This window comes from Theropithecus gelada, chromosome 8 (genome assembly GCF_003255815.1).
Source record: "Theropithecus gelada isolate Dixy chromosome 8, Tgel_1.0, whole genome shotgun sequence".
In the NCBI taxonomy this organism is placed as follows: Eukaryota; Metazoa; Chordata; class Mammalia; order Primates; family Cercopithecidae; genus Theropithecus; species Theropithecus gelada.
In genome coordinates this window covers 69,479,482-69,506,162 of record NC_037676.1, presented here as the reverse complement: position 1 = coordinate 69,506,162, position 26,681 = coordinate 69,479,482, and the positions used below count along the sequence as shown (strand labels likewise).

Sequence of the window (26,681 nt, the reverse complement as noted above, 5' to 3'; positions counted from 1 at the left end):
CTATGATAACAATGACTTCTTCCAGAATACCTACTGAAGTACCTGCCTGAGGCTGTTTTCCAATTAACTTTTTAAAAATGTGTAAGTACAAGGAGTACACTTGCAAATAATGATGAGAGGTGTAGTAAATTAATCATTAACAAAATTGTTTATCATTATATGACTGGCAGTGCAGTAGGTTTGTTTACACCAGTATCACCATAAACATGTGAGTAAAGTGTTGCCCTACGATCAATGAAAGCTACAACTACAATGTCACAAGACAATTGGAACTTTACAGCTCTATTATAATCTTAGGGGACCACTGGCTTATGTGCAGTTCATTGTTGACTGAAATGTCCTTATGTGGCACATGACTGTATTATTTTTCCCTACACCAACTATTTAAGTATTGCTTTAAAAAAAAAAAAGACATTTTCCACATTAAAAATCCTTGGAAACAATTGATCTCTGTGTTTACTTTGGGCCCTGGAAAAAACAGGATTGCCCATATCCACTTACTCCCAGCCATGAGAGGCAGCATCCTGTTACTTGGAGTGGGAGGGCATCGATACAGAGCTCAGCAGATGGAGGATGAGGGAGCCTTGTTCCATCGCAAGGAGGGAACTGTGGGTTTAGCATCAGTGATGGAACTCTGACAGGCGTCCCCTGTGGAAGAGTTTCTTTGCCAGGAGTTTCTTTACTATGGTTTCTTTACCATTGCTAGTATTACATATTAGATATCTTAGGGATCCAATAGACCAGTGTGAATTTACTGTAGGTCTGAAGTATTGTAATGTTATTTTACACATTCATTTAACAAAAACTTGTTGAGAACCTACTATGTATGAGCCATCTACTAGGTTTGGGGATAGCATAACAGCAAATGAGTTCAGCTCTATTCCAGTCCTTATGAGAGCCTTTCAAAGAAAATTTTGTTCTGTTTTACTCTCAAACTTTTGGAAACATAAGCCATTTCTAAATTGGAGGATGCCTGTGTTTTCCCAGAAAAAGCAACAAATAGAGAAAAGATTAAAGTTTCTAATGGTTACATAAAAGTATTATTTCAAGAAACAGGAAGGAATGAAGAAGAAAGTTTTGAGTTTCAGTTTTAACACTTACACAAAAGCTACTCAATGTGATGCTAAGCAATTTATTTAGCAAATATTTATTGTTTGCCTTCCAGGCAATGAGCACTGCTGTGTGCCTGGGATATAGCAAGAAATGAAACACAGAAAGACCCCTTAGTGGATTTGTTTTGTAAATCCTTTTGTTTGGGGATGTTGCATGAATAAGGCTTCTAGTATTGGGTGAAAATCCCCATAGTTCTTTGAAAAAGATTTTCCAAAATCCAACTTTTGTTTTGTTCTTAGACTGCTATGTATGTATTTTCTTTTTTGGCTGTAGTACCACAAAATTAATATTCACTCAAACAATTATCGTTTTCAATCTGTAATTCCATTTACAGTTTTTAAATGCTGCAATGGTGAGGTAAGAGTAAAGGAAAAGTAAAATTAAAAAGTTTACGACCAAGACCTTTGGAGACTTTTTTTTCCTGAATGATATATCCTAAAGGAACCTGTTGTTCTTACAACTTAACTTTTTTAAAACCCAGTGTCGTGTGTTAATTTCAGACTAGTTTTAAGCTTTCTGGTTTTAGTAGCTTTGTGAACTATAAAAACTGTTTTAGGAGGAGTATGCTTTTTTGTATTACAGCTTTCTAATTGTGTTTTGTCATTTTAGGGGTTTAACAGTAATGTTTGAAATAATGAAAACATATGGCCACACTTATGAGAAACACTGGTGGCAGGATTTATTTAGAATTGTTTTCCGAATCTTTGACAATATGAAATTGCCAGAACAACAGACAGAGGTAAGAGGATACACAATTTTCATTTAGCTTAGTCAAGTTAAAAAATCCTCAATATTACCATCAATACATTTTAGTGTTTCAAATTAAGTACAGAAGAGAATTCCTAGAAAATTTTTCTTTAAGGCATGAGAATATAATACTATGTCTTTATAAATAAGAACACTGGCTGGGCACAGTGGCTCACGCCTGTAATCCCAGTGCTTTGGAAGGCCAAGGCGTGTGGATCGTCTGAGGTCAGGAGTTTGAGACCAGCCTCACCAACATGGTGAAACCCCATCTCTACTAAAAATACAAAAATTATCCGGGTGTGGTGGCAGGTGCCTGTAGTCCCAGCTACTTGGGAGGCTGAGGCAGGAGAATCGTTTGAACCCGGGAGGTGGAGGTTGCCATGAGCTGAGATCGGGCCACTGCACTCCAGCCTGGGTGACCAGCGAAACTCCGTCTCGAAAAAAAAAAAAAAAGAATGCTATGTGGGGGATAGAACTGAATTAATGAATTGATTTTTTTGTTCTGTTTTGTTTTTAGTGTTTTTCTGACTTTTCCATTTCTTTTCCTCGTTTCGACAGTCAAAACTATAAAACATCAGTAACTTTCTTTCTTTTTTTTTTTTTTTTTTGAGACGGAGTCTTGCTCTGTTGCCCAGGCTGGAGTGCTGTGGCTCCGCCTCCCAGGTTTATGCCATTCTCCTGCCTCAGCCTCCCGAGTAGCTGGGACCACAGACGCCTGCCACCTCGCCCGGCTAGTTTTTTGTATTTTTTTAGTAGAGACAGGGTTTCACCGTGTTAGCCAGGATGGTCTCCATCTCCTGACCTCGTGATCCTCCCGTCTCAGTCTCCCAAAGTGCTGGGATTACAGGCTTGAGCCACCGCGCCTGGCCAATAACTTTCTTTAGTATTATATAGAGACTTCTTTTTTATGTAAAAAGTAAGGAATACAAAGTAAATTTTATTTATTTCAACATATTTTACTATGAACCAGTTACAATATACATTTTAGGAAACGTGTCAAGAGAGCTTCATATTTTCCCCTTTTGTTCCATACAGCAGTGTTAAATGCAGACTTCTGTGATTATTTTTTATGGGTTTGAAAAAATAAATTACACTTATTTTGTATAGCCCTTTTTTTAATGGTGTTTTCAGATAACCATACTTCAGGAAAGTCATTTTTATTTTAAACCTATGCTAACCCCATTTGGACAAATTCTTACCTCCTTATTTCCCTTTCATGTTCTGTCATGGTCTAGAGCAAGGCCGGCTGTTGCTATTCATGCACTTTGAAAAATCATAATGTTAATATCAAGATGATACAGTGATGGTTTTTTTAAATAATCAAAACAGATAGTGCCAAAAATAGTTAAATTATTGTATGCATAGATGGTTATGGGATAATGAGGAGCAATAGATACCAGATTTTAAGTTAAGGTGAATGTAACGTTCTAGAGGGAATTCAGTGGTCTAAAAGGAACACTGACAGCCTTACATTTTAAATATGAAAACATTTATATATATATGTGTATATATATATGTATATCTTTTTAAATCATAGTAGTTGATTAATGGCATGATGTTCATTAACGACTTTTTTCCCCAGAAAGCTGAATGGATGACAACAACTTGCAATCATGCACTTTATGCAATCTGTGATGTATTCACTCAGTATTTAGAAGTACTCAGTGATGTACTTTTGGATGATATTTTTGCTCAGCTCTACTGGTGTGTGCAGCAAGGTAGGTCTGTACCAGATATGTGACACAAAGTGTTAAATGTGACCCTGGTAATATATAAATGAATTGCTCTTTTCTTTCCTAGACAATGAGCAGTTAGCACGATCTGGTACAAACTGTTTAGAGAATGTTGTTATTCTGAATGGTGAAAAATTTACCCTAGAAATCTGGGATAAAACTTGCAACTGCACACTGGATATCTTCAAAACCACAATCCCACATGCGTAAGAAGATTTTATACAACTTTACATTTATATTTGTATATTGAATGAGTTGGAGAGTGACTAGTGATTAAAAGTTTGATAGTAACTACTGATTTCTCATAACAGAAATCCTTTTAAGCTTGTCTTACTCTTATATGGATTTAGATTTATTACAAACCAAACTGCTATAAACTATAACAAATACATGAATTAAACTATTTGTAAACCAAAACCTTTAGTCTAGTTATCCAAAATTTGGGACATAGTGAAGTGATTCCGCTGACTTTTATAAGATTTTATTTATTCAGATCAAACCAAGCAGTGGTTTTGAATTGGGAAAAAAAAAATCTCAGCCTGTTTCTGTTACTGATCTTTTAATAATCTAAGGAAAATGTATTTACACATATTTCATATTTTATAACAGCTTGTCATTTTTCTCTAAGGGATGAGTGTGAAATGGAATTATAGTGAGGCAGGGTTTTTTTTTTTTTTTTTTTGAGATGGAGTTTCATTCTTGTTTCCCAGACTGGGGTGCAATGGCGCGATCTCAGCTCACCACACCTCCGCCTTTGGGTTCAAGCGATTCTCCTGCCTCAGTCTCCCCAGGTAGCTGGGATTACAGGCATACACCACCATGCCCGGCTAATTTTGTATTTTTAGTAGAGATGGGGTTTCTCCACGTTGGTCAGGTGGTCTCGAACTCCCAAGTTCAGGTGATCCACCCACCTCGGCCTCCCAGAGTGCTGGGATTACAGGCATGAGCCACCACACCTGGCCAGTTTTATGAATTTTTTTTTTTGAGAAGTCTCTTACTTTGGAAAATATTTGATATTAATACTTAGGGAAAGGAGGTTTAAAATTTTTAAAACTTATCAGAAAGTGTTTTTTTTAATGTAAAACTGGTGACTATGTTACCCTTTTAATTATATTAAATGCCACTTAATTTTTTTCTAAAAGTACATGTTTAAACTTTTTACTAGATTTTTTTTAGGAAATTGCTCTTAGCAGTAGTCAAAGATGGACTGTGTAGTTGGTATGTTCTTGTTACTTTCTTGGGCCCATTTCAAAATATGCTGGATGTGGCATGTGGCACAGCCCCCTAGTGATTGATGTGGTTTTGGTATCTTAAAGGCTCTTGACCTGGCGGCCCACTTCTGGAGAAACTGCCCCCCCACCTCCATCTCCTGTAAGTGAAAAGCCATTGGTAAGTTTTAATCAGTAAAGTATATTGAAATTAGTTATTTGTGATGAGTAATTTTATTATGGGTCAAAGTCTTACATGTAAGTGTCTCAATCCATTCCTACTATTAAAAAAATATCTGAAACTAGATTACTTATAAATAGAAATTTATTTTTTCACAATTACGAAGGTTGGGAATTGTACGATCAGGTGTCTGGTGAGAGCTGCTCTCTGCTTCCAAGATGGCACCTCGTAGCTGCATTCTCACATGGTAGAAGAAGGAGGGACAGAAAGGGGCCTAGATAGTTCCCTCCAGCCGTTTTTTAAGGCACTAATTCTCATGGCCTACTCCCCTCCTAAAATCTCTACCTCTTGATACTGTTGCATTGGGGATTCAGTTTCATTATGAATTTAGGAGGGAACACAAACATTCATATCATTGCGATGCATTCGTCTCTTTTAAGAAGATGGTATAAATTTGCTGTCCAGAATTGTGAAGTTAGTTCTGTGGTCAGTTTCACAGACAGTTAATATGTGTCTCTGTTAAGTGCCATGAAGGGAGTATTTTAAATTATTTTTAAATATAGGACATCGAGTAAAATGATTTTTTAAGGGTTGCGAGAGAAAGATACCATATTACGTAGCTATCTCCATGCAAAGCTGAAGATATTGTTGGATAGTATTTAAACTTTTTATTTTTATATAATTTCACCTTATAGAAAAGTAACACAAAACAGTACAAAGAATTCTAATATTCACTTCACCCAGTGTATTGGTTTCCTAGGTCTACCATAAAAAATTACCACAAACTTGGTGGCTTAAAACTATAGAAACCTACTGTCTCATGGTTCTAAAGACCACAGGTCCTAAATCAAGGAGTTAGCAGGGCCACATTCCCTCCAAAGGCTCTAAAGGAAAATCCTTACTAGCTTCTTCCAGCTTCTGGTGGCTGTTGACAACCTTTGGCATTATTTGGCTTGTTCACATATCACTCCAATCTCTGCCACCATCTATCCATAATCTTCTTCACTGTGTGTGAATTAAATCTCTACCTCTCCTTTTTGTTTTATGAAGACGTTAGTCATTGGATTTAGGGTTTACCTGAAATCCAGGATGATCTCATCTCAAGATCCTTAATTACATCTGAAAAGACCTTATTTCCAAGTAAGGTAACATTTGCAGGTATCAGGGGTCAGAACTTAGACATACCTTTTAGGGGCCAATATTCATCCTACTGTGGTCTACCCACTGACACCTAAAAATTCATGTCCATCCCATTGGCAAAAGATGGTCACCCCATTCTAAGGTCCCCAAAAGTCTAAACTCATTACAGCATCAATACTATGTCCAAAATCCCATATAAATACCATCGGAAGTCCCTAATCTGATCATCTCAGACATCTACATTAAGGATGGATGACACTCTTGAGTGTGATCTATTCTGGGGCAGAATTCATCTCCATCTGTGGACCTGTGAACCTAGAAAATAGGTAAAGTAACTTTTAAAATACAGTAGTGGGACAAGCATAAGATAGACATTCTCATTGCAAAAAGGAGAAATTGGAAGGAACAAAGGATCACCAGTCCTAAGCAAGGTTGAAACTTAGCAGGGACAATTCTGTTGAGTTTTAAAGCCTGAGAATAATGCTGTGTGGCTTAATATTCTGCCTTCTGGGGCCATGGCTTACTTCTTTGGGCCTGAGCCCTACACTATCGGTTGTTCTTCTTTTTCTTAAAGGTTAGCACGTTTGCAGCTCTGTTGACCCATTTTCTGCCTGTAGAATCCTAGAAGTCAGCCTCCCTTCCTTTTATTGTTTCTGTCCCTTTCATTCTAGGCTGGCCATATGTCTGCTGGTATATCATTCTCAAAATCCTTGTGAGTCTTCTGTATGTGTTAAGAGAAACCATGCCATTAAACAAGAGGGTGATCCATACATCTTTCTGGATAGTCCTGTTATGTTCCTGGCTTCTGCTGAGATGGTTGATTGGATCCACTAGATATATACCTAATCTCTTTGGCAAAAAGTCGTTCAGCTATTATAGCCTTGGCCTTCTCTCCAAAGCATGCTTTCCTAACAATTCATTTCCTAATTGTAGCGTCCTTTTCCATGTGGATAGGCCAAGATCCTCTCAAATCATCAAGTGGCAGTTTCTTTTTGCTTAACAGTTCTTTCATCAATATATCTTGTTCTTGCATTGTACTATAAACAGCAAGGACAAACCAGGCCACGCCTTCAACACTTTGCTTGGAAATCTCCACTACATGTCATCACTTAGAATTCTGCTTTCCACCCAACAATTCAGCCAGGCTTTCTGCCACTTTACAACAAGGATCACCTTTCTATTAGTATCTAATCCCATGTTCTTGATTTCCTTCTAAGACCTCACCAGAAGTACCTTTTAACATTCTTATTTGTACCAATAATCTGTTTGATGGCCATACATGTCTTCTCTAAGATGGTAGAAGCTTTCTCTCACACATTGCACTCCCTTGTGGGTCCTCACCAGAACCACATTTGACATCCATATTTCTACCAACAGTCTCTTCAGGGCAATCTAGGTGTTTTGTATCATGTGTCTCAGAACTCTTCCAGCTTCTACCATTGCCCAGTTCCAAAGCCACTTCCACATTTTTAGGTGTTTGTTACAGCCACATTCCATTTCATAGTATCAAAATCTTTATCAGGGCCAGAGAAACAAAACCCAACAGTAGAGATATATATAGATAGATTTAAGGAACTGGCCTATGTGATTGTGGAGGCTGGCAGGTTTGAAATTTTGTAGGACAGGCAGGCAGGCTGGTAAGCCTTGGGCAGGTGCTGAAGCTGCAGTTCACAGGCGGAATTTCTTCCCCAGGAAAACCTATTTTGCTCAGTTTTGAAGGCCTTCAACTTATTGGATAAGGACCATCTAGATTATTGAAGATAATATCCTTAAAGTGAACTGACTATAGATGTTAACCACATCTATAAGATACCTTCAGCTCAACACCTGGAATAGTGTTTAATTGAATTAATTGTTACTCATTTGACTTAAGTATCTGGCTTAAGTACATAGGATATTGGTATTGTGTCCTAGCCAAATTGACACAAAAGTAATCATTACACCAAGTTTCTCCAAATGTTATTTTACATTTGTTTTTACCAACTCCTGCTTTCCTCCCTCTTTTTATCTTGCTACCCCGCCTCCCCCACACACACAATTTTCTGAAAATTTTCCGCCTCCACACACACACAATTTTCTGAAAGTAATTTGTAAATATAATGCCTACTTATCCCTGACAATCAAAAAATTATCCTTGAAACAGTAATCTACAGGTCTTTTCAAATTTGTACTGTTCTCCCAATAATACCTTTGAATTTTAAAGCCAGGAGGCTGTAAAGTAACAAACTAATGCCCACTGACCAGATTTGTTCCTCACAACTTTTAACTTTCTTAACAAATTGCCAACAGTTAAAGCAGATTTCACAGAAAAGTACCATTCTGAACTGCCCTTGAGAACTGGGACGTCTGTACTGGGCCCGTGTTGCTCCGTGACTCTTGTGCTGACGTCCGTTCAGCACAGACCCGGTTATTACTTAGGACGTCCCAAAAATTCTCCTCATTTACATTGGTTAGTGAGAAAAATTGAGAAAACAATATACCTAACATCCAAAAATTCCTCTAAAACAGAGCAAGGTTTTTAAATCCCTAATTTTGTGACCTAGTTTTTGTGCAGGTTTAGTTTTCTGGAGAGAACATTTTAGAAATCATCAGACTGTTCAAGAGGGCCAGTGACCAAAAATATTTAAAAACTAGTGCTTTCATTTATCTTCAGTAAGATAACACATTTTTAATTCTGAGAACTGAGTAATTTCTTCCTTAAAATACAGAAGTCCAAGCTAACGTATTGTTCTGATTATTACTATTTCTGGTAACACAGGCCCATCTTCCTTTCACATAGCAGGTAAGGTTGCTGCAGGCTGGGACTGTTATGTCAGAACAACAAGAGCTAAGCACTCCTCCTGAAACCAGGTTCTCTCATCTCTTGAGTATGCTGTACCTTTATAATGAAAGAAAGCTCGAGGAGTGGTAGGGTCAGCTGCCATTTATTGCCCAACACTGTGCTGCTAGTGTTTTGGATTTATTATCTCTAGTTCTTAACAACCTGCAAGGAAAGTATGTCATTTCTTCTTAGATCAGAAAACCTCACCTCAGGAAATTAATCATTTTTCCAAGGTTACACTCTTAATAATACTGGAACCTGTGGCTGGGCGTGGTGGCTCACGCCTGTAATCCCAACACTTTGGGAGGCCGAGGCGGGCAGATCACCTGAGGTTGGGAGTTGGAGACCAGCATGACCAACATGGTGAAACCCCCTCTCTACTAAAACTACAAAAAGTAGCTGGGCATGGTGGCGCATACCTATAATCCCAGCTACTGGGGAGGTTGAGGCAAGAGAATCGCTTGAACCCAGGAGGTAGAGGTCGCGGCGATTCGAGATTGCGCCATTGCACTCCAGCCTGGGCAACAGGAGCGAAACTCCTATCTCAGAAAAGTAAATAAATATTACTGGAGCCTAATTCTTGTGTAGGTCTATTGGACTCCAGGGTCCAGTTTCTCTTCATGATACGACGCTCCTAGATAGTCACCTTCACATTGACCTTTCTAGTCCCTGGGTCCATGGGTGACAGAAGATCCTTTTCTAAATTTACCCCTGCAAAAAGTGTCTGTTTAGATTTTATGAACACTTGTGGGTGTTGCTGACCAGTTTCTCTACACTTTGAAGTTTTGTATTTATATCTGTTGCTGTTGGATGCTTTAAGACCTGAGCCCAATGAGGGTCAGAAAGTCAACTTTTCTGTATGTACAGGTACTTTTAAATAATTTTCTCATTGTGTTGTAACTGTAATGTAATCATTTTCATAGGGACATAAGTTTTTAAAATAGCATTTTAGAAAATATTTTCACACATAAACTTTATTAACCATACTTATAATGATTTTTTTTATTTATTAGGATACAATATCACAGAAGTCTGTAGATATTCATGATTCTGTTCAACCAAGGTCTGTGGATAACAGACCGCAAGCACCACTGGTTTCTGCCTCTGCTGTTAATGAAGAAGTCAGCAAAATTAAATCTACAGCAAGTGAGTTATTTCTCTAAATAAAAATAAATTTGTGTTTTATGTAGGAAAGGGTTAACATTTTTGGTTTTTTATCATTAACAAGCATATACTATAATTGTGTCATCACTTCTTTTTTTTTATTTATTTATTTTTGAGAGGGAGTCTCACTCTGTCGCCCAGTCTGGAGTGCAGTGGTGCCATCACAGCTCACTGCAAGCTCCGCCTCCCAGGTTTAAGTGATTCTTCTGCCTCAGCCTCCTCTGAGTAGCTAGGACCAAGGCACGCACCACCACGCCCGGCTAATTTTTGTATTTTTAGTAGAGACGGGGTTTCACCATATTGGCCAGGCTGGTCTTGAACTCCTGACCTCGTGATCTGCCCACCTCGGCCTCCCAAAGTGCTGGGATTACAGATGTGAGCCACCATGCCCGACCACTTTTTTTTTTTTTTTTTTGAAACGGAGTCTCACCCTGTCGCCTAAGCTGGAGTGCAGTGGTGCTCACTGCAACCTCTGCCTCCCAGGTTCAAACAATTCTCCTGCCTCAGCCTCCTGAGTAGCTGGGATTACAGGTGCCGGCCATCACCCCCAGCTAATTTTTGTAGATTTAGTAGAGACGGGGTTTCACCATGTTGGCAAGGCTGGTCTCGAACTCCTGACCTCGTGATCCACCCGCCTCAGCCTCCCAAAGTGCTGGGATTACAGGCGTGAGCCACCACGCCTGGCCGTGTCATCACTTCTTTACTGTGCTTACCCTAATTTGGACATCCTCTGATAGATGGATGCCCTCTGGCAGAAGGTCAAGAACTCTGCTGATACCTGAAATGTCCGCTTTTTCCACCAACGAGCACCTGAGTCCTCTCTCCACCCCCTTCTGCATGCCAACCAACCTCATGTTCTGTCTGTAGAAGTAGGGCCTAACATGCCTTCCTCTACCCATCTGCAAGGGGAAGTAGTGAGGGACTGTTGCTTTCTAAGCAGGAGCACCCAACTTGTTTTTGTTGTTGTTGTTGTTGTTTTTCCAGACAGAGTCTTACTCTGTCACCCACGCTGGAGTGTGATCTCGGTTCACTGCAACCTCAACCTCCTAGGCCCAAGCGAGCCTCTTGAGTAACTGGGACTACAGGCATGCCTCATCATGCCCAGCTTATTTTTTATATTTTTTTGTAGGGACAAGGTTTTGCCATGTTGCCCAGGCTGGTCTTGAACTCCTGAGCTCAGGCCATCTGCCTGCCTCAGCTTCCCAACATGCTGGGATTACAGGCTTGTGCCACAGCATCTGGCCAGTAGCACCCTACTTTTGTTGTTGTTGTTGTTGTTGTTTTGAGACAGAGTCTCGCTCTGTCACCCAGGCTGGAGTGTAGTGGTGCAATCTCGACTCACTGCAAGCTCCACCTCCCGGGTTCATGCCATTCTCCTACCTCAGCCTCCCGAGTAGCTGGAACTACAGGTGCCCGCCACCACGTCCGACTAATTTGTTTTTTATTTTTTGGTAGAGACAGGGTTTCACCATGTTAGCCAGGATGGTCTCGATCTCCTGACCTCGTGATCCACCTGCCTTGGCCTCCCAAAGTGCTGGGATTACAGGCATGAGCCACCGTTCCCGGCAGGAGCACCCTACTTTTTAAGGAGCAACCCTTTTCTCCACAATGCTCCCTAACCTTAGTCGGCCTGTGCCAATTTCCCTCACTGCTGCCCACACCCCTGTCTCCATACAGGGATCCCCAGGTCACCTGTATTCCTCCCCTCACCTTTTCACAAAAAAGAGGAACCCTTTACTTTTTTACTGGATTGATTCGGTTTCATTTGCTGAAGGAAAATTACAACACCTAGAAAAGACCACAGCCTCCTTAGAGGAGAACAGGACAGCTTTGAGAACTTTTTAAAACCTGAGGTGAAATTTACATAACAAATAACAATATACAAGTGAATAATTCAGTGGTATTAAGTACATTCACAGCCACCACCTCTATCTAGATCCAAAGCATTTTCATCACTCCTAAAGGGAGCCCCCCCGCCCCATAACTGTTACACAACCACTCCCTCTTCTCCCCTTCCCCAGCCCCTGGCAGCCACTAATTACCTGTGTTTGTGAATTGCCTATTCTGCATATTTCATATAAAAAATGGAATCATACAAAATATAACCTTTTGTGTCTGTCTTCTCTCACAATGTTTTCAAGACTCATCATGTTGTAGCATGAATCAATAATTCATTCCTTTTTATTACTAAGTAATAGTCCACCGAATGTATAGACTACATTTTGTTTATCCATTTGTCTGATGATGGATGTTTGTATTTGTTTCACCTGCAGTTGTCATGAATAGTGCTGCGGCAAACTGTTGTGTACAAATATCATTTGAATACCTGTTTTCAGTTCTTTTGCGTTATCTGCCTAGGAGTGGAATTGCTAGCTTGTAGGGTAATTCTATGTTTAACTTCTTGAGGAAACACCAAGTAATTTTCTATAACCAGTGGCTGCACCATTTTACATTCCCTCCAGCAATTCCAGTTTTTCCACATCTTTGCCAATACCTTTTTTGTTGTTGTTAAATGATAACCATTCTAGTGGGTGAGCAGTTGTACCTCATTGTGGTTTTGACTGGCATTTCCGTAATGATTAGTGATGTTAAGCATCTTTTCATATGCTTGTTGGCCATTTGTATATCTTATTTGGAGAAATTTGTATTCATGTCCTTTGCCTGTTTTTAAATTTTGATGAAGTCCAATTTTTGTTTTCTTTTGTTAGTTATGCCTTTGGTATCATTGTCAAAATCCAAGGTCATCAGCATTTCCCCCAATGTTGTCTTCTATGAAGTTTTTTTTTTTTTTTTGAGTCTCACTCTGTCACTCAGGCTGGAGTACAGTGGTTCGATCTGGGCTCACTGCAACTTCCACCTCCTGGATTCAAGCGATTCTCCTGCCTCAGCCTCCTGAGTGGCTGGGATTACAGGCACGGGCCACCACACCTGGCTAATTTTTGGATTTTTAGTAGAGATGGGGTTTTGCCATGTTGGCCAGGCTGGTCTCGAACTCTGGACCTCAAGTGATCCACCTGCCCAGCCTCCCAAAGTGCTGGGATTAGAGGCGTGAGCCACTGTGCCTGGCCTATGAAGTTTTATTCTTTTAGCTCTTTGATTTAGGTCGTTGATCCATTTTGATTTAATTTTATTCAGGGAATTTTTTAATCCTAGGTGCTTACAGTTCTTGAGAGAAGACAGGCTTTATTATCATATCCTACTTGAAAGGAGCTTCTATCTTCAGTCACTGTATTTTGCTAATTTCTTAAAGGGTAAACAGGTGGTAGTGAGTGGCCCAGTTTCATTTTTCATTCCTGTTCCCCAAAGAACAGAATCTTTCATGTAGGAGTCCTTTGCAGCTTCAGTCTGCACCAAGAAAGGCCAAGAGGAAAGAATAGTAAGTGGCTTTTCTCGCTCTCAGCCTCAAGACTGAATTTAAACACACTTAACTTTGTGAGGGCAGGACTTGGTCTTCACATAGTGGAAAGTGTGCACTTGGCTACTCTGGGACTATCCTTTTTCCTGGGGCAAGGGTTCTGCTTTCCTGCCACTGTGAGCTGTGGGGTCAGACTGCATCCTTAGGCCAGACATTCCACTCTCACTCCCCTGGAAGACTTTTAGGCAAGGTTCATCCTGTAACTGTTGACTCAGAACAGTTAGAGCTGGAGGAAGAACAAGCGGCCACCGTGCTCCCATGAGCCCTTTTCCTTGGTGGATAGGTTGTGGTTCTCCTGTTGGATGAGGAGGCCCCTGCATCTGACTCTCCAACTCAGTGAAAAGAATCACAGCACAGACCAGCCTCATTCTTTCTGCACCACTGCTCTGTCGAGTTGATTCAGTACCTGCAGTCCCACATAGTTAAAATCTGCTTAGCTTTGCTCTCTGTTGTGTGGACAATGAAATGGTTGACTAATACAACCCTGGCAGTGTCAGGCCTTGTCAGGACTAAAATTTGTCCAAATAGATACTGTCATCAAATGTGCTCCTGGTCCTTGCTAGTGAAACTATAGTTAGGATCCTTGTCCAGGTCTCAAAGGGCACGAGAAACTGTGAAGAGGCTTGGCATTGCTGTTCAGAGTACAGCCTTATCTGCCAAATTCTTGGGGTCACTAGAACTGTTTGGGTCCCTGCTGGAAGCTCTTAATACCCCTGAGCAGCTCACGTTGGAGCTGATGAAAATAGGTCTCCTAAGACCTCCATCTACCACTAAGTCCCTTCTGGAGTCCAGGTCCTGCTAGGAGTCTCTTGCCCCCTGGGACTGAGATGTTTTCTCACTTGAATGAGAGAGTGAATGGATGACTGCTCATGCCGCTGTCACTGTAATAAAGGACTAAGAAGACAAGATTTAAGAGGAAGAGATAACCATAGGACTTACAGGTTTCTTTGTTTTGCTTTTTTAATTTGTGATCTAGTACTAAGAACTAAACGTTAAATAGAACAGCATTTATGAACAGTATCTGGAAAGGAACCTTCATTAATGATCTCAATAAGAATAAATTTAAGTAAGTTATTTTTCTACCCCTCAAAATCCCTAAAACATGAATTTGTCTTCCACACATTAGTGCCAGAAAAGGGAATTTGTAGTAAAAATGTTTTTCATACTAGAAAGAAACAGGGATTGTAAGTCGCCCAGCATTGGAGCCATTGCCCCAGGACTGCCTAGTAGAAAGCTCCCTTTGGGCAGTTGTCTGCCTCCTGGAAAAGCTTCCTGCCAAAGCTGCCCCTGAGAATCTGGGATGGAGGTGTGGCCGTGTGTCTGGGTCCCCTGGGCGGTGTGGCAGCAGCATCTCGGGAGTTGAGTCCTCTTTTCTAACCTTGTGCTGCTGCATTGGATTAGCTACTTAGCTGGCGTGGTCAGACAAGGGGAGCACTCCCATGAGTGTGTCCACATGGGCCAGCGAACTATCAGAAGCGCCCTGTTGAACAAATGTGTTCAGGATAGAGGGATGCGGTTGTGTGTAGCTGATGAGGGGAACGTGGGTGGCACTTTTGTTACTTTGCAGTTTGGTTACTTTTGAAGTAATGTGTTCAGCTTAACTTTTTTTTTTTTTTTTTTAAAGACAAAATCTGGCTCTGTCGCCCAGGCTGGAGTGCAGTGGTGTGATCTCGGCTCACTGCAACCTCTGCCTCCTGGGTTCAAGCAGTTCTTCCTCAGCCTCCCGAGTAGCTGGGATTACAGGCGCACGCCACCAAGCCCGGCTAATTTTCGTATTTTTAGTAGAGATGGGGTTTCACCATGTTGGCCAACCTGGTCTCGAACTTCTGACCTCAGGCAGTCCACCCGCCTTGGCCTCCCAAAGTGCTGGGATTACAGGCATGAGCCATTGCACCTGGCCCCAGCTTAATTTTTTTATAGACTTCTTTGCTGATGGATGTCTTTGAAAATAAGAGGTAATTTCAGTCACAGCTACAAATCTGGATCCAAATAAAACATGTGCTGTGGCCAAACCACAGTATTGCATAGGTTAATCCGGAGTCTTGGCTGCCCTCACTTCCTGTCTCACATTGATCTGTTCTGTTATTTTCTTATGTCTACAAGTTTTCATGTAACCTATTTTCTTTTTTTTAAATTTCAATTAATTTATTTATTTTTGAGACAGAGTCTCTCTCTCTCTCTTGCCCAGGCTGGAGTGCGCTGGTGTGATCTTGATTCACTGCAGCCTCCGCCTCCCGGGTTCCAGCGATTCTCCTGCCTCAGCCTCCAGAGTAGCTGGGATTACGAGTGTGCACAATCATGCCTGGCAAATTTTTTTGTAGCTTTGTAGAGATGGGGTTTCATCATGTTGGCCAGGCTGGTCTTGAACTCCTGACCTCAGGTGATCCAGCTCTGTCTTGGCTTCCCAGAGTGCTGGGATTACAGGCATGAGCCACCGTGCCCAGCCCCTTTATTCCCTGTTTTCAAAGGTCAGACTTGGGTTTACAGTTGATATTTCAGTTTTAGGTTTTTATCTATTTGTTACATTTTCGTTAAAAATAACTTGAATTAAAAAAAATGTGTAGCGGGAACATCTTGAATATATTACTGTTCTAAATCAGGGGTGTTCATTGTTTTGGCTTCCCTGAGCCACACTGGAAGAATTGACTTGGACCACTCATAAAATACACTAACATGTATGGCCCCAGGGGACCCAGACCACATGGCCACACCTCCATCCCAGATTCTCAGGGGCAGTTTTGGCAGGAAGCTTTCCAGGAGGCAGACAACTGCCCAAAGGGGGCTTTCTACTAGGCAGTCCTGGGGCAATGGCTCCAATGCTGGGCCACTTACAATCCTTGTTTCTTTCTACTATGAAAAATAGTAGTGAGCTAAGAAAAAAAAAATCTCATAATGTTTTAAGAAAGTTTATGAATTTGTGTTGGGCTGCATTCAAAGCTGTCCTGGGCCACATACAGGCTGTGGGTTGGACAAGCTTGTTCTAAATTATGTAGGGCACTTTTATTTTAAAAATTACTTTTCTAAGGCTTTTCTAAATATCAGTTAAACTTTTACTGAGTAATGCCTATGTGCAAAAGCAGTATGTCCTTCTCAGTGTGATGTGTGAATACATATTAATGTTTCCTTAGCACTGTAATGTCATGGAAATTACAAAGAATTCAAAATAATTTTTTGTTTGCATGTGCATTGGGGGGGGTTTCCTCACAGAATTTCCAGAACAAAAATTGTTTGCTGCCCTGTTGATTAAATGTGTTGTGCAGCTGGAACTCATCCAGACTATCGACAACATTGTCTTCTTCCCAGCCACAAGTAAGAAAGAAGATGCGGAAAACTTAGCTGCAGCGCAGGTAAGGAGATAGGAGGACAGCTGCTTTTTTTGTGTAAGTAGGAAGTTAGCTATAGCAGTCTGGGCTGTAGAGTTAGGCTAGAGAATTAATTTGTGGGGCCTTCCTCATGCAGATGTCCTTTTAAACCATGAGACTGGATCCCATCACAAGGTAGTAAGGTTAGCTAGAGCAGGGAGGAGGGTCAGCAACTGAGCACTAGGAACCTTGTCCTCTACAGCTTCTGGAGAGGAGGCAGCTAGCAGAGACTGAGGACGAGAATCCATGAGGCATGGGGAGGCACGGGGAAGCAGGTGTCAGTTGTCTGGGAGGTCAGATGAAGAAAATGTTTTAAGAAGCAGCATGTGATCAGTCACTGTTAAATGCTCTGGATAGGTCAAGTGATACTACTCTTGAGAACTGCCTTCTAACTATTTGGAGGACTTTGGAACCTTAACAATGTGTTAAATGTTAAATTGAGGACAAAAGCATAATTGTAATGGGAAGAGAGAGAAAGAGAGAATGTGGACTCAGCCAGTACTCTGTTAAGAAGTTTTGCTATAAAGGCACAGAGAAATGTGATAGCTGGAGTGTGAGGGGTTTGCTATGTTTTGTTCTCCAGATTGGTGATATGGCAGTGTGTTCACTGGTAAGAGCTTTCCAGTAGGGAGAGAAAAACTGACTGTAGGCAAGAGAGGGGCAATTGCTAGGGCCATGTTTTTGAGTGAGTGGAGATAGTACTTCATACAGAGTGGGAATCACCGGGGGCAGAAGCCCAGATAGTTCCCATGTGGTGGCAGGGGGAGGGCTGGGGGATGGGTTATGGATGCAGGAAGTCTGGTACATTTGGGGTGGGAGCTTGTGAGAGACCACCTTTGCCAGCTTCTGGTTTCTCACTGAGATGGGAAGAAAAGTCATCTACCATGTGAGATTTGGAAGAATGTTTTAGCTACTTGAGAAGTGAAAACGTGAGCTGGTTGGCCAGGAACGTGGCCTAGGCCAAGGTCTGCCAAGGGCTGGGCCAGCACCAAGCCCACTAGTTTAGAGAAAAACCAGTCTGCTTTCTCTAGTCACACATGACCACACGGCCGTTTTGCCAGCCAGTTACCAAAAGGAAGAGGAGGGGTTGTGAAAGAGAATAATTAAAATCATGATGTATGGACTCCATAGCAGTTGAGAAGGGAGGACTTGAGGGGCTGAGGAGCACAGGGCCAGGGAGTTGGGAGTCCAGGAGGGTCTGGACTGATGGGAGGCGGTGCTTGGGGACGAGGATGTGTAACGGAAGATGGACCGTCCCTTACTTTGTTAGGTTAGATGAAGCTGAGTATCTGTGGCTTTCTTGTGAAACTGGTCTTTGGGGAGCATTGAGTTGTAAATTAACTAAAATATTGTGACTGTGTGTATATGCTGGGGTGGTTTGTTTTTCAAAGAGAGATGCGGTGGACTTTGATGTTCGAGTTGATACTCAAGACCAAGGAATGTACCGCTTTTTAACATCACAACAACTTTTTAAGCTACTGGACTGCTTATTAGAGTCACATAGATTTGCAAAAGCATTTAATTCCAACAACGAACAGAGGACTGCCCTGTGGAAAGCAGGTAAGCTATGCACGCCTCACATTTAATGTTTACTGTTGATGGATGTGGGACAGATACATACAGGTATCAGAACTCATTGACTGTCTACTGTAGGTATCTGCATGTCACTATGTGTACTTGTATACTCTGACCTTAACAGTAGTAAGGTAATCTCACAACCAGGCCCTTTTCTGGTCTGCAGTAAGCCAGATAACTACTTGGGTGAATTTTTCCCCCCTTGGTCTATTATTTGACTTATATTGTTCTTTCATCTTGTTTACCCAACCTGGACCTTCTTATTGATACTAACTGACATGATAAAAGCTGTCCTTTCATTAGGAAATAAATGTGTAAAAGTCACACACACAAAACCTGGCATGTGTATTTGAATGGCTTCTCTGTTTACTGGGAATGGCTGAAGTTCAGAGTGAAGGTGAATTTATTGGGATGTGAGTTATATTTGTTGTAGAATAAGTTAGACATTTTAAACAAAAAATAAGCTTTTATTATAAACCAAAGTGGCATTGTTAATTTTTTAATTTAAGAAATAGAGCCAGGTGCAGTGACTCATGCCTGTGGTTCTGGCTACTCGGGTGGTTGAGGTGGGGGGATTGCTTGGGGCCAGAAGTTTGAGACCACCCTGGCCAACATAGACCCTGTCTCTACAAGAAATTAAAAATTAGCGGGGCATGGTATCGCATACCTGTAATCCCAGCTACTCGGGAGGCTGAAGTGGGAGGATCACTTGAGCCCAGGAGTTTGAGGCTGCGGTGAGCCATGATCACACTGCTCCCCTCCAGCCTGGGCAGCACAGTGAGACCCCATCTCTTAAAAAAAGAAAGAAATGTAATTATTAGGTGCCAAACAGTGCTGGGAGGATGAGGGGCAGCAGAATAAGGCAGAGAAAAAGAAGGGGGCTGATAGTTACTGAACATCAAACTCTGTATCAAAAGGGTTTGGTGCTTATGTTTGTTTATTTAAAACAGCTGTGGCATTCTTCTTCCCTTTACAGCCTAACTTCTGGAAAGAGTAGTCTGTACTTATTTTTCCCCTTTTTTCCTACCCAAGTTGTTGCCACCATTCCACTGGGCCTGTTCCTGCTGAGCTGATAGACCCTCCTTGTGTCCACACACACTGGACCCATCAGACCTCTGACAGAGCAGTTCTCACCTCCTGGAGGTTGCCCCTGTTTATCTGAGCGCCCTCGTGCAGGCAGAGCACAGAGCCCCTTCTACAGCTTTGGGGATTCGAGTGCAGTTTCATGTGAAGGGCTCCACCTTCCCAGGCCACAAGTTATTTTATATCTCATATCCCCAACGCGAATAGGGAGGGAATCCTGGACGTGGAAATCATCTTCACATCAGGCTGCTGTGGCTCCGCTTTGTAAGCAGCAGATGCTGATGGCTGAGCACAAACAAAATGTGCTTCCATATGGGCTGCTTCACCTTTACATAAGATGCCTTCCCAAACTAATCCCAGAAACTTCCCCTTTCTGCAGGATTCAAAGGCAAATCCAAGCCCAACCTTCTAAAGCAGGAGACCAGCAGCCTGGCCTGTGGGCTGCGCATTCTATTCCGGATGTACATGGATGAGAGCCGCGTTAGTGCCTGGGAGGAGGTCCAGCAGAGGCTTTTGAAGTAAGACTCTTGACTGATTTCCATCTCTGACCAGGTAGCCACGTGGTGCCGGGCAGGAAAGGGGCACCGGTGGGACCATGCTGAGAGCTGAGCCTTTGGGGCCTGGATGCCCCTATTCCACAGAGCAATTGTAAAACTTAAATTCAGTCTTAGAGATGAATGTGCTTTAGTGACGTGGCCAAATCATGTCTAACATGCAGGACAAAGGAGGTTTTCTGTTTTAAAACTGTGAACTATGTCATTTATAGGCCTTTTTAGTGTCCTAAGATAGTCCCATTTTTACAGAACAATCATTTGTGAAAGTGAAAACTTGCCTGCCTGCATTTACTTTGGAAAAAATATTTGGAGTTTTTCTTAGTATTACTTTTTTTACTCTTTTACTTTAAGATAACTAACATGTAAACTCAGGCTAAGAATGAAACATGCCATTCAGAAAGAATACTACCATCTGCATTGTATTACATCTACTTAAGGAATAGATGTTCTGAGGCCAATTAAATACATTTTAGAATTTTAAGGGGTCACCTGGTCTCTGTTATCCCATTTGATTGACAAGACTGGTTGATTAAGGCCCCGCAGGGCCTTGTGATCTAGGTCCGCACAAGGGTCAGTGAAGAGAGGAGTCGCCTCAGATTCCAGCCCAGGTCTCTTGAAACTAAGCTTCATATGTGCCACCTGCCACACAGCAGCTTTGAATTGAAAGAAACTTAGAAAATTAGGAAAATGTGGGTTTCCTGGTAAGTTACAATGGCTTCTTTTAACATGTTTGGTTTTCTTCCCAATTTGAAAAGCATGTTTATGTTGACACTCCAGCTAATGTAAACAGATAGGATCTAACATGTTCTTGAACAGTTCCTATTCACTACTATGTTCATGATTGCTCTTTCTCAGTGAATATGGGGACCAGTAGATATACAAGTAACATTAAAGGAAGCCTTTTCTTTTGCAGTGTCTGCAGTGAAGCGCTAAGTTACTTCCTCACTCTAACATCAGAAAGTCATCGGGAAGCCTGGACTAACTTACTGCTTTTGTTTCTAACTAAAGTTCTAAAGATAAGCGATAATAGGGTAAGTATGAGGCTTCGAATCCAGCCCAACAGTTCTAGCCCGATTCACGTCGGGATGCTGGGTCCCAGAGTCGCCGTGCAAGAGCTCTCAGAGCCGAATCAAGCAGTGCCCACGCTGCACTGCTGCTTGTGCAAAACCACCAGTGGCCTTGCTGTATCTTCCTCAGTCCTCGCTTTTCTCCCTCTTACCCAGCTTTGTTCACTAATTAGCAGTTCTCTAGGGGATTCAGTAGGTGAGGGATCAGAATCCCTTGGGATACCTCGACAAGTTCCTGGGTTCCCTCAACATTGAAATTCCCATTGTGACCCCAGGAGTCTCTCCCTTTTCCCCATTTTGAAAACTGCTGTCCAACTACCTCATGACCTTGCACTCTGCCTGCTACTCAAGAATACATCTGGTTCCTGGGCCTGTGCTCCGGGCTGCAGCTGTTCCTTTGGCATATTTAGTGGTTCCAGGTAACCCAGAGTCCCTAGTGAATGGGCCTCATATAAGAATTTTGAACCAGTAGAAATAAAGATAAAATACACACATGACTGTAAATATAAGTGCATATTTAAAGGTTTTCAAAAATGTACATTCTACTCTTACAAAAAAATAGCAACTTACAGCTCACATATAAGGTAACAGGTTGCTTTGCTGTGACCCTAGAATAGGTTTAAAAATGCCTAGTGATGTGGCCCAGTACTTGAAAGGCCAAGGGTTCTAAACTCCAGCCTCTGTTACTCCACAGCTGACTTTTTTTTGCCATAACATGTCTCACTGCTTCTCTGGATCTGGAGGGGCACAGGGGTAGGAAAGGAGGCTGCAGACTAGAGTTCAGAGATGAAGGAACTACTGTGAAGATACAGCCGAAGTATATAGCAATTGAACTGTACATGTGAAACGTATGTAGCTTTGCCTGAAGAACTGTTTAGATTTTTCCCCAAAACTTAAAATTGTTATGTAGCAAAAGATAAAATTTCAGTAACCCATAGCTTATAAAAACTCAACTCTAGTTTGTACTCAGTTGTTTTATTTTGCTTATTGCCCAGGAAAAACAGTGCTAAATTACTAAAAGTTTGTCAAAGATATACAGGCAAATGTTTTTCAAAGTAAGGATATGTAAGTGAGTAGTGTTTGTATGAAGTGAGTTTTTCTAAGTTCCACAACCCACAGTCACTGCCTGCTGTGGACGCTGCTTTCCTGGCTCCCGTATTCGAGCCCCAGAGTAGTTTGACTCTAGGCAGTTTGAGGCTCTGGAGTTTGCAATCACTGCTAATGGAGAAATTCATTTTCCCTGCAGTTTAAAGCTCATGCATCATTCTACTACCCTCTCTTATGTGAAATTATGCAATTTGACTTGATTCCTGAACTTCGTGCTGTTCTTAGAAGATTTTTTCTGCGAATCGGAGTAGTTTTTCAGATATCACAACCACCTGAACAGGAACTTGGAATAAACAAGCAATGATGGGAACTTAATATTTTTGTTGGCGTTTACATCCCTCCGCTCTTTAAAAGGACGCTGGAGCTGAGGTTTCCTACCTGAAAAACGATTCCTCCGGATTGCAGTGTCTGAGAGTTACTGGTAAAGATGCTTAGAACTCTTATTCAAACTTTCAACACTCCAGTCCCTTTTAGTACGGGCGGATTTTGTGTGTTATGTTGGCCTCATGTTGAGCAGAAAGCCTGTTTAAACAGTGTCAGCTCATGCTCACGGGTCCTTCCTTGTCTTCCACGGCAGGAAAAGCCCCACATGTTTTTGGCAGGTGTGGAAGTGAAACTTACCCAAAGAACTATAGATGTAAAGATTGAACTTCTACAAGAAGTACAACTCAGGAGAGCTGTATTTTGAAGGATAAAATGTTTATAATTGGGGAGTGGGGAGAGAAGAAGAAATTATTGTTCATGGTAAAAGATATTTAGCAACTATGGTATTCTTATTCTGAAGATTTTTGCACACTCAGGCTATCTGAGATACTGGTAATCATCCTGTGAAAAATGTACAGAGATGCAGGTCTGTAATATAAAAATCTTAAACATTATATAGTTCTTCCTGCACTGTTTTCTTTCTTTATTTTCTTATTCATTTGCTAAATACCCATAATATTTTGTCAAATGCACTAAACATTTGGGTGGAACTTTCTTTTTTATTTTGTGGGGATTTTTAGTTTGGCCCTTTTTGGTGGGTGGTGATTTTGAGGCTTTAACATGCCCAGAAGCTGTTGTGGCTGACACTTCAACAACAGGGAAAAAAAGGTAGAAAATATCCCTACTGACAGTAACTACCTGTCACATATTTCTCTTAGGGCTTTTAAAGATGAGCCATTAAAATAGAATGATCCTTTATGGACCAAAACTTGAATCACTGCAAAATGAATCCAGATTGCTGTCATTTTCTTTTGGGTGGTGGGGCTTGATGTAGATTTTACTCTATGTACAGAATTTAATGTTGAATATATTAAAATAACAAATCTGGCATGGTTTGCGGAGGTTAGATTTACTGGAAATGTATTCATACTGTGAATTGTGCTCTGATGGTTAAAAGACAAGATTGTCAAGCATTCCGTATTAACAGTGGATGTAGAAAATTTTTTCAGACGGATAAAATGTATATGGTACAGATGTAAAGTTTTCTATGTAAAAAATTCTGTACAACTTTCTGTACAATATTGATTCTCATCTGGCATATTCTAATCAGGTTATAGGTCAATAAAGTTTTTGAAATATTTCATCAGTGCAATCAAAACCTCTATAACCCACCCCCATGTTTCATTGATTCTTTTCTGTTAAGGCCAAACTACTATGGAAAAGACATTTTCAGCCAGAACTACAAATTCAGTATTATTTGGTTCTGGTATTTTCTTTCCAGCTTCCAGCATTAGATCCTCCTTCACACTGTACTTAACCATAGAATATTTATTTTTAAGGCAGTTTTTAAAATTTTTATGTATCTATTAGAGACTGGATCTCACTCTGTTGTCCAGGTTGGAGCACAGTGGTATGATCACAGCTCACTGTAGCCTCAAGCGGGGCTCACGTGATTCTCACACTCCACCCTCCCCAGTAGTGAGGACTATAGGCACACAACACTACACTTGGCTAATTAAAAAACATTTTTTTTGTAGAGACAGGATCTCACTATATTGCCCAGACTGGTCTCAAACTCTTGGACCTGAAGTGATCCTCCCAACTCAGCCTCCCAAAGTGCTGGGATTATAGGCGTGAGCCACCATATCCAGCCCGAAAATCTTTTGATATTTTGCATATTAATATTTTATATATTAATAACCTAGCATCAGGCTACACTACTTGAGTGCTGAAAACAGCTAAAGTTCTCTTCAGCACAGTTTGCAATATTGTGTGTTTTAGGAGTCAGTTGAAGTTGTGTGGTACATGGCATTAAACAAAAATGGAACGTGTCAATATCATCTAACATGGTTGTGTTAAAGAGGAAAAGTATTCAGTCATCTTTGCTTTCACACCTCTCTTAGATAATGAACAGTTACTGAACAATGCATTTGTAAGTGTGCCGTATTTGTTACCCCTAAGACAGCTCTGTTCAAGCCCAGCTGGATGCTAGAGCTGGGAGCCACTGTGACCTTGCTGTGCGAGGGTAAGTGTTCCACACAACCTGGCAGTTGATTATTTAATGGTGTAGTATTAGGACTCTTCCCCTAGAAGAGTCAGAGGCTTTCTTCTTTCTTTCAGATGACAACAGAACAAATCTTTACTAGTAAAGCAAACGATGGTCCTAAAATTAGAAAATCAAATATAAAATTTACAACTAGCCAAAACTCAAAATATCAGTAATTTGTCTGATATTGTCTACCATTAATTACATCAGAGGATGTATTGCAGAAGCAGTGCCTGGGGATGTTCTCAGCTGTCATGGTTGTGAAGATTCTAATCTGAGTCAGAATTTCATAATTTGAATGACTCCTTTTTTTAAAAAAGTATCAGTTACTGAGTGATTAGAAAACTCACATGGACTCACTTATCCAAGGTTCCATGGTGGTGGAACAAGAAGACGACTCCAGTCTCTCTGTCCTTGACTCCCGGGTGTCCCCACCTCTGTTCAGCCTCCAGAAAACTAGTCTAGAAAGCTCCACAGTAGTTAAAATAAAAAGATTTTAGTAATTAAAATAAAAATTTATTTGTATCAAGAAGTAGTTATATAAATTAGTAACTTAAATGCCTTCATTGGAATAAAAATAGAAGCAGAAAGGTGTAACATTTAATGTATGGCTTACAAGAATACAAGCAATTACAGTTCCCTTCATTTCTGTATCAGTAGCTACAAATAACATGAAATAGGACATCTGATTGTGTCACACAGAAACTGGAATAATCACAGCTACAATAGATGTACCTACTAAATTCTTTTGCATGGAGGTAACAATGGAAAATGTGCATGTAACAAAGGGGAGTCTGGTTTTACAGGACGGTTAAGACACTTATTCACCTTAATGACAAGCAGAATTCAACATACGCACATACAGTAGTTCAGTTCATTACCACCCTAATTTATGACAAAATTGTGCAAAAATAATTCTATACAATTCTATTATATAAATCAATAATCATGGCCTTATATTTATGTACACAATATACATCATAATTTTATATACAGATGGAAAAAAAGTAACTTTCAGGTAGGGGCCAAAAGTAGGACATATTATTGAAGGTACAGATTTACCATTCCTTTCACCTTAAAAGGCACTACTGGGTCCAATACAGGTTTATTTTAACCATGTGCAGTCGACAGGCCCTGCCAAGTGAAAGTGCCTGGTTTTCCAGGAACCTGCTGCTGCTCCTGGTTCAGCTGCTCTGCCATGAAGCGTTTCAGTGTTTCTGAAGTGCCAGGGCGGAGCCAGGGCTCAGTTGCTACAGAGTTTGATCCGTCATCCCCTATGTGTTTCATGATGTCATCAGGGTCAACCAGTGAACTCTCATCATCTACAGGAGGCAAGGGACATGTGACTCAGGTAACAGGCAGGCAGGACAACTCGGCATTTCCCCACAATGTCATGTCCTGAACTCTGTTTTGGTTAGACTCACCCCACCGTATTTTAGAGGGAGGAGAGCAGGCCCACAAAGGCGTCAATTTTGTAAAACAAAAAATGATCAACTGAGTAAGCTGAATCCATGGCACTAGCAACCAGAGGGATTCTAAGTATATCAGCGACACCTCTCCACCAAAGTCAACAGGAGGAATGTAGGTAGTTTTATTTTGTAACTGTTACCTCAGGAGAAGCCTAATGGCTACACATAATTTTTTTTTTTTTTTAAGCAAGGTTTGGGGAATACTCTTCAACCTACAACACTGCTATAAGGAAATTAAGTTATTTTGGGAAAACACTAGTTGCAATGAGATTACTTCCATTCTTAAAACATCTAATCTAAGAAGGCCATGTCCAGTCAATGAAGAGGTAGCTCTTAATGTGTTTCATTCTTTAACTGAATTTGTACTCAACTTCTGTGTTTCTTATTATTAGGTATAGTAATAGGAAAATCTGTCTTCCTACCCTGTGATGTCATATTCTTTTTTTCTTTTTCTTTTTTTTTTTTTTTTTTT

General features: G+C 40.9%; 2 protein-coding genes across 8 annotated transcripts in view; one reads left to right on the top strand and one right to left on the bottom strand.

Moving 5' to 3' along the window:
* ARFGEF1 (ADP ribosylation factor guanine nucleotide exchange factor 1) overlaps positions 1-23,861 on the top strand; it is a 144,865-nt gene extending 121,004 nt beyond the window's left edge. Inside the window, exons 30-39 of the mRNA XM_025395254.1 lie at positions 1,723-1,852; positions 3,443-3,578; positions 3,661-3,799; positions 4,910-4,982; positions 9,957-10,089; positions 16,730-16,869; positions 18,276-18,444; positions 19,922-20,060; positions 21,010-21,127; positions 22,410-23,861. Coding sequence (XP_025251039.1) covers positions 1,723-1,852; positions 3,443-3,578; positions 3,661-3,799; positions 4,910-4,982; positions 9,957-10,089; positions 16,730-16,869; positions 18,276-18,444; positions 19,922-20,060; positions 21,010-21,127; positions 22,410-22,574 — 1,342 coding nt within the window. The 3' untranslated portion in view covers positions 22,575-23,861. The remainder of the gene's footprint in view (positions 1-1,722; positions 1,853-3,442; positions 3,579-3,660; positions 3,800-4,909; positions 4,983-9,956; positions 10,090-16,729; positions 16,870-18,275; positions 18,445-19,921; positions 20,061-21,009; positions 21,128-22,409) is intronic.
* Positions 23,862-25,226: 1,365 nt separating this feature from the next.
* Positions 25,227-26,681, bottom strand: part of CSPP1 (centrosome and spindle pole associated protein 1) — a 130,332-nt gene continuing 128,877 nt past the window's right edge. For 6 of the 7 annotated variants that reach the window (XM_025395256.1, XM_025395259.1, XM_025395260.1 and 3 more), the window contains one exon: positions 25,227-26,062. In XM_025395256.1, the coding sequence (XP_025251041.1) occupies positions 25,851-26,062 (212 nt within the window). In that variant the 3' untranslated portion in view covers positions 25,227-25,850. The remainder of the gene's footprint in view (positions 26,063-26,681) is intronic. The other variant, XM_025395257.1, reaches the window with a different exon arrangement.